Source organism: Poecilia latipinna, unplaced genomic scaffold, assembly GCF_001443285.1.
Source record: "Poecilia latipinna isolate Pla-1442-1.1 unplaced genomic scaffold, P_latipinna-1.0 Scaffold15, whole genome shotgun sequence".
NCBI classification, from domain to species: domain Eukaryota; kingdom Metazoa; phylum Chordata; class Actinopteri; order Cyprinodontiformes; family Poeciliidae; genus Poecilia; species Poecilia latipinna.
The window spans coordinates 601,743-609,803 of NW_015112631.1; the positions used below are offsets into that span (position 1 = coordinate 601,743).

Consider the following 8,061-nt stretch of genomic DNA (forward strand, 5'->3'; position numbering starts at 1 on the left):
CCTCACTCTGTTTGTAAGTAGCTTTTCAACAAAACATAGAATCTTGTTTTAAGTCAGTAATTCTTAAATTTTGATGAAAAAGTTCTACAAGACATTTTTCCCAAGTTATAAATCAGATAACTGGCCAGTGGAACTCGAACTGGGTTGCTAAGTAACGGGCTGGGCTTGGCTGGGGTTGCTAGGTAACGCCGGAATATTCTACCGGAGGAGTAGAACTGTTTCATAAATATTCAAGAATTACTGACTTAAAACAAACTCCCATTTACTGTAACTTGTAAGTTAATTTTTGTTTTATTTCAGGATATTTTCATTAGAAACTAGATAAATTAAATTATTAAATTTAACTAGCTGCTACCGAGCTCTGCACACGAGGCGTTTCATTTTCAGTGTAAAGGAAACACTGACATGGTGATGAAGCCGTTCTTCAGACTCAACGCGGTGAAACGTTGACTTCACTGCAGAAGTGGGTCATCCGGCCTGAACCAGAATCAGAGAGAATCACCAACTGTGATCTAAAGGAAACTGTGGCGCAAAGACACAGAGTGTCTGAGTGAGGAGAAGAAGAGGAGTGAGATCAAAACCTTCGCTTTGGTCTGGGAGACGAATCCAGAGATGAACTGAGGGAGAAAAACACGTCAGACGAGAACAGGCAGCAAAGAGAGGCAAGAGAGAGACGGGAGAAAAATCCTCCAGCAATAAAGAGAAAAGAAAGGAAGAAATGGAGGGGCAGACTGACAGCAGGGAGAGGAAGAGTAGATGTGAGCTCATATTTATCTCATCTCTTCAGCCTCTCCAACTGTTGAAGAGAGGAAAGGTCAAGAGGTCGCGGCTCGGTGCTGGACTGAATCCGACCCCTGCTGGAGAACTTGGGGTTCTGCTGTTGGGATCCAATCAGCTCCATTTCTGTGAGCGTCAGTCAGGTGAGGCGAGCTTCACGCTCCCGCAGCAAACCGTTTACAGGTGATCAGACCAGGAACGTGAAGCTGCACCACCACAGGGGGGCGCACTGTAAAAACTGAACTCCCACCACGGAGTTTCTGCTCTTTTCCCAGAGAAAAGAACAGAAACCCAACACATTAAAAATATATAAAACAAAACCTTACAGCAAAATATAAGAGCTTGTTTTATGTCAATAAGTTCTAGTTTCAATAGCAGATTATTTCACTTAACAGGGTAAAAATGTCATATTAAAAAAAAAAAAAATTGACAGATGAATTAGTACTTATTAAATATTAAGGACTCATTAACTTAAAACAGGGCCGGTTTAACTTAACTTAACTTAATTATTCCTGCTTAACTTGCAGAAATAATTCAAGTTAAGCGGCTAGCATAATAAAAAAATACATATATGTATAAATATTCCTCAAAATTCAACAAAATTTGATATTACATCATTTAAAAAAAGATTTCATCACTTGACCTTAAAGGAATGTGAGAAATTAAACAGATTTGTTATATTAAAGACATGTTTAGTAGATTTGTCTATTTGAGAGCAACTTTGATAATAAAAAAAATCATCATAACTGGAAGATGGTAAAGAAGTGGGGACGATCCAGAATCGATTCCTGATCAATCAGAACATGCAGAGACTAAATCTGCTTCAGGAGCAGATTTAATTTAATGTCGGTCTGCAGCTCATTCACTGTGAGACTTTTCAGTTGCTAAGCAGGATTTAACACCAGCAGCTTGTTTCATTTATGCAACAACACATTTGGTTTTCCTGTGGGAGTCGCTGTGATCTCAGCTTGCAAAGGCAACGATGAATTGACCTTCACACAGGACTGACTGGATCAGAGACGGTGTGCAGCATGCGCAGAGCAGAGCCAGGCTGCTGCATGAGCCAAAACATCTATTATTTATTAGATCTGTCCATTAGAGAGGAGGAAATCAGCTGAAATATTGTCTTTGGAGATCTATCAGACAGGCACCCCATAAGTTTAAACTAACCTGACAGGAAGACTGTCATGGCTGACAAACTGGATGCCATGAACTGTGACTGATTCTAATTATTTGAAATCATTTTACAGCCGTCATTTCTGTGTGTTTTTCACAAGATTAAAATTTTAGTCAAAATATGTTGATGTATTCAGTAACTTTAAAAATGAATTATTCAAAGATGCTCATTTGAGTCACAATCAATACAAACTGAGCTACATTCACTTAAACTGTGGCAATTCTTCCATGTTTCAATAAAAAAATCACTCAGTTTAACTTTGCTAACATGTCGAGAACATCCATATGGAGCTAAATTGGGGCCAAAAGTTTTACAAAGGAAAAAAAAAAGAATGTATGAAAAACCATTGAATATGAAAAGCAGTTTAACACTTTTTTTTCAGATTCAAACTTTTCCCGACTAAGAAACACAACTAAAGGCAGCTTTAAAATTTTTGTTAAATTAAATCAGTGTGAGACTTTGCTACTGCAAAACGAGATTTATTCTAAGGCCTTTTCACACATTTACAAAGTCAGACACAAAGTTCCCCCCTTTTCAAAATGGGGCAAAAGGGGCAAAATCCTTCGAGAACTCATGAATAGCAAGAGGAAGAGCAGCAGCTTCATTTGCGGCAACAGCCAGAAGGAGACAAAAAAAATAAAAACAAGTTCAAAAGACAGAAAAAAGTCAAATATTTCTGAGTTTGAAAAGTCACTTTTTTCTACAAAAACCTGAAATTTCAGAGTCAGAAATTTCTCCAATTCCTTAACTTTTCAAACTCAGAAATTTTATGTTTTCTAGAAAATTTGAGACTGATCTCAGAATTTCTGTTTTTTTTCTCAGACATTTATTCCTCTCTGTTTCTTTGTTTTCTATATCGTATCAGTCTGTCTCAGAGACAGTCTGATATGAAACTGGAAAATGTTTGATGATTTTTATAAGCAAACCAACCAGCGTTCAGTTCAAGCTAAAAAGAAACAGAAATCTTCTTTTCACTTTTACCTTCAAACTTCATCCTGCAGTCGAAGCTCAGAAGCTTTTCGTCTTCTGGTTTTATAAAACACACAAACTCAGAATCTGCTCTCTTTGGCTCATTAATGACAGATTCAGGAAAGAACAGAAGGTGGTGAAACGTTTGATCGCTTTATTCAGAGCAATCCTCTCAGTCTGTCCTTCTTCCACCAAAACCTTCTTCTTCTTCTTCTACTTCCTGGGTCAGAGTTCAGCTGTCGAACCGCCTCATCCTCCTCCACCTCGTCTCCTCGGCGCTGAAATCATCAGAGAAGTCCCGATGTGGACGACCTCGACTGCTGTGGCCTTGTCCTGAGAAATGAGCAGGAGTCAGGTGTGTTTCTTTCAGAGTTCAGAGTTCAGAGCGCCTCACCTCGGTCGTGCAGACTGTTTCTGATCGCCGCCTCCAGCTGCTGCTCCTCCGTCAGCCCGCCGGTGTACGACGCCGTGTGGTAATCTGGGGGGTCCTGAAAGTATCCATAGTAAACTCCACTACGGCCAGCATAACCTGAGTTATGAGGGAATGAGGCCCCAGACAAGAAAAAGATCAAGAAAAGACAAAATTATGAGAAAAAGTCCGAAAATATTCAGAGAAAATGTCATAACATTAAGAGAATAAATTCATAATATCACAAAAATGGAAGTCAAACAAAAATTAAGTTATACAATTATCAGAATAAAGTTGAAATAATACGAGAATAAAATGATAAAATTAGCAGCATAAAGTTAGAAATTTACAAAAATAGCCAGTAAATTATGAGAATAAAGTTATAAAATTATGACAATAAAATCATACAAGAATAAATTCATAATATTTTGCTCATTAACTCAATAATATGAGAATAAAGTTACAGAATAAAGTCATAATATTACCACTTTATTCTAATATTATGACTTTATTTTAATATTTTATGAAATATTTCCCAGCATGCTCCGGTACCTGACGTGCCGGCAGATCTGTAGTAGTTGTGATGTGATCCGTGTTCGTTTGACGTGAACAAATCTGGAGAAAAGAATCCAGTAAAACCAGTAAGTTACTGTTAGACCTGTAAAGACCTGATTATGGTAAACCAGTCGACTTCTAATCAAATGAATTTAAAACTGAACATATTTAAGAAGTGATGTGTCTGCTCAGGATCAGACCGAAGGTTTTAGAGAAAACGGCTGAATGAAGTCAGACCTGCACATTTCCTCATGATTCTGTTGAGCGGTCCGGACGTGTAGAGCAAACCCACCAGGATTCCTGCCAGGTGACCCACAAACGAAGTCCTGGAGGAGCAGCAGACACGGATCAATCAATCAATCAATGGTTTCAGCAACAGGGCGGTTCAAAGTGCATCATAAAAACACAAAAATCAACAATTCAAACATTGTTAAATATCTTCATCACACATTAAAATGTTGGTTAAAGGTTCATTTATCATGTTTCAAAAGCAGCTCCGAACATTTGGGTTTTTATTCCAGACTCAGTGTTTCGGCTGTTTTTCAGTTTTCAGCTCCAGATCTGTGGTGCATAGAAGCTGGATGCAGTTTCTCCACGTTTGGTTCTGGGAATCAAACACTTCCTGGACTTAATGGTTCCCAGCAGAACATTTCCAACTCTCAGCATTACACTGCAAACACTAAATGTTACCAGGTCATTTTACTCTGGTTCCCAGTGCAAATATCTTAGTGCATTCGAAATAAGACGAAACTAATTTACAAGTAACTTATCAGCAAAATATATGAGCTTGTTTTAAGTCAATAATTCCTTAATATTGATTAAAAAATGAAATATTCTACAAATGGATCAAACAAATGCAAACGTATGTATTTATTTATTTTACCTTTAAAATGTCACATCTCTATTGTAAGTAAGAACTTGTTTTTAATAGCTCACCTGGTTAATAAAAGTTGTATAAAATCTTATCTTTATCTTGTTTCCATGCTAATCTAATTGAGAAAAAGTCTCATTTTCAAAATAAAACCGTTGTAAAAAAAAAAACTACAGGTTTTTCATGGAATAATTGCATTAATTTCAACAATTCATCAGAATAATCGACAGATTACTCAATTACTAAAATAATCTTTAGCTGCAGCCGTAATTAGTATTAATAATTTTTCTTGTCATTCAGTTATAAACTGTGCTTTTTAAAAAAAGAAAATTAGCAAATATCAACAAACAATAAAAGGAAATATATATTTTTGCACATTTTTTATAAATGTCTTTGTTTTTAGACCTAAAAATTGAAATGAAATTACTGTTTTGAAATGATAAACGTTTAACAATAGATATTTATCAAAAACAATAAGCTGTTTTTATTAAAATGTCAGTTTAGATTTTTGACTAAATGGTTTTAATTTATCAGGACTGGGGACAAAAACGTCTGTTTAAGTTTATATGTGTTATTAAACACGTGAAACAGCTCCATCTAGTGGATGAAATCAAACAGTGCAGTTAACAAAAAAACATCTTTAGAAATTTTAATAGTGTATCATTTAGTGCAGCATTATGCTCAGATGAATTAATAAGTAATAAACTGGACATAAACTACTGGAAAAATGGAAGTTAAAGAGTTTCAGAGTTATAAAATAGAGAGTTAAAGTGAGAAAAAAGCTTCATTAATGTTTATAAAGCTGTTTAAACTGGTTTTACTGGGATTAAAAATCATTTTTAGGAGTCTAATCTGGGAAGCGGCTCCAGAATCCAGGATGTTTTCTCTTAAACTCACCCAGGTGCCGTGATGTGGATCAGAACGAGCTCCACCCAGCTGGCGTAGCGGCTAGCCACCGGCAGCCCCATCAAGTAAATCACGCGTCCAGGGTGGTAGTGGTTATTCAGCACCTTCAGCGCAAACAGCACACCTGGAAATAAAACATAAAAACAAATCAGTGAAGAGGACCCAAACCTTTCCACTCAGAAACCCGTAGATCTACTCGTACCAGAGAAGCCGACAGCGCAGGCCAGGCTGTAGGACTGGTCGTCAGCTAGCTCCGTTAGCAGCGCCTCCAGCAGCAGGTACACCGCCCCGGTGAGCACGGAGAAGACGGACAGAACATAGAGGAACCAGGCTGCGCCCAGCCGCCGCTCCAGGTTCATCCCCTTCCACAGCAGAGACACCATGTTGAAGTACAGATGCCAGTCGTCGGCGTGGTGGAACGGCGCCAGGAGCAGCCGCCGCCAGTCGCCCTGCCAGTACGCCTGCTGGACGCTCACACAGGCCTGGGAAAAAACAAAACAAATTAAGGATGAACCAATCCACTTCTTCCACTTCTGAGGTATCGGCCGAGCTGACGCAGAAAAACAGCTGGACTGACTTTTTAAACAGACATGAATGTGATGAATTACACATTTATTTGATAACTTTGCACCAATACAGAATTAATACAGTTATTAATATCCGATCAGTGTGTTTCTATTAGAAATCATGCAAAATGGTGACTATTTCTGCCAACTGAATCACCAGGTGCAATTTAGTAAATGAAAAAAGTATACATTGTTTTGCTCTTACATGTCTGGATGTGTGCATTAGTTATTTACCCTCAGGAGCGGAGCTGCTGGGAAGAGGTAAAGGTAAACGTTGATGGCCAGGACAGCCAGGGTGACGGGCGGAATGCTGCCCAGGCCCACTTCGAGCACCTGGGCGCCCAGCATCAGCAAGCCCAGATGGGACGACCTCGACCTCCTGTTCATCCTGAAACCCCCCTGACAGGAAGCAGCAACACCACTTCAACCATGGCTGACGTTACGAACCAGACAGACAAATCAGAGCAGGCGCTCTTTAAGGATGCTTTCACACCAAATAGATCGGTAAACTCGGTTTGAATGGGGACCAAAACTGAAATCTGCAAACTCAACACTCTTAAAAACAGCCTTGGAAAGCTAAAAGTCATACTGTCAACATGTTTTGTTACGTAACTCTGGGACATTTTGACAAGACAGAATACAGTATCATATTCAGAATGTTATAATTCAAGATATCTGAAATCAAAAAATATCTCATTTGGAGATATTTTAAAAAGGAACTTTGACTAGGACTGTCACAATAACAAATATATACTGAAGGATAAATTGTCTCAGAAGTTTTTCCAATAAACAATACTGTTGAGACTATTTTAAGTACATTTTAAATTCTAATAAACATTTAACACTGGAACTGGTAGATAAATTAAATATCCAAAATAAAAACAGAAATAACAAATAAAATAAATTATGAAGTTTATGTAAACCAAATTGTCATTTAAAAAAACGAGCTAAAGACTTTTGTCATCCAGTTTTTAATGAGTTGATTGAGTTCATTTTAATTTATCATGCGATTGATTTGCTGCCAACTTTGAACTAATCTCTAAGTTAGTTTTGCTGAGTCATTATTTGCTTTCAAGACATCTGAAATTTTATTTGCTCTTGTTCAAACTTATAAATCACCAGTCTAAAAATACATTTAAGATACTTTTAATTGGAATAATGACAAATCAGATCAAAAGGTGAGGTATCTCAAATTGGCTTCGATTCTGTAGTCACAATTTAAACCTCCAAACAGCTGAAAGTAAAACTGACGTTACTTAAACAAGTCAGAATGTAATTAGACATTTCTCAAATAGGTATTATGTGTAGTCAAAATACAATTAGTCATAATTGTATTAATTAATTAATACATTTAGTCATAAACTAATCTCAAGTATTTGAAATTTAAGTGTAGTGTGGTGTAAACGGCCAGATGTATCCATTTATTGTAATGTTTTCCTTTACTGTTGAAGAATTCTTTATTGCATCAAAACTTTGGTGTGTGACCACTTTGGACAAACACTCACAAATGAGCGGTTTTAAAAATATTAACTCGGTCTAACAATTGTTGATATTTCTTCCTCTCATGTTCTTAAAGCTTTTCTTAGCATAAACAGGGACATAAAAGTGAGTTGTACTCACTGCGAGTTCAGTTCTTCCTCCTTTGCAGGCGCTTCGGCTAATGCTAACCCCGCTAACAGTAAAGTTAGCTTCCGGTTTAAAGCAGCTTTTCACCAGAAAAGACTGAGAGGAAACTTAACACAGACCGACTGAGTGAAGTTTAACTAATAAACCTCTCGGCCACACGTCAGAACGGTTTATTTCTCCAGGTTTCATCATCACTTCTAGCACT

At 37.4% G+C, this 8,061-nt stretch overlaps 1 protein-coding gene across 3 annotated transcripts in view; it reads right to left on the reverse strand.

Moving 5' to 3' along the window:
* Window positions 1-2,417: 2,417 nt before the first annotated feature.
* The window catches only part of rhbdd1 (rhomboid domain containing 1), a 10,105-nt gene continuing 4,461 nt past the window's right edge, over window positions 2,418-8,061 (reverse strand). Inside the window, exons 1-8 of one of the 3 annotated variants that reach the window (XM_015032981.1) lie at window positions 7,851-8,055; window positions 6,465-6,629; window positions 5,867-6,146; window positions 5,656-5,788; window positions 4,125-4,213; window positions 3,885-3,947; window positions 3,318-3,452; window positions 2,418-3,256 (exon numbers count right to left, since the gene is read on the reverse strand). In XM_015032981.1, coding sequence (XP_014888467.1) covers window positions 3,156-3,256; window positions 3,318-3,452; window positions 3,885-3,947; window positions 4,125-4,213; window positions 5,656-5,788; window positions 5,867-6,146; window positions 6,465-6,617 — 954 coding nt within the window. In that variant the 5' untranslated portion in view covers window positions 6,618-6,629; window positions 7,851-8,055 and the 3' untranslated portion in view covers window positions 2,418-3,155. Of the gene's footprint in view, window positions 3,257-3,317; window positions 3,453-3,884; window positions 3,948-4,124; window positions 4,214-5,655; window positions 5,789-5,866; window positions 6,147-6,435; window positions 6,630-7,850; window positions 8,056-8,061 lie in introns of those variants that run through there. The other 2 variants (XM_015032988.1, XM_015032998.1) reach the window with 2 other exon arrangements.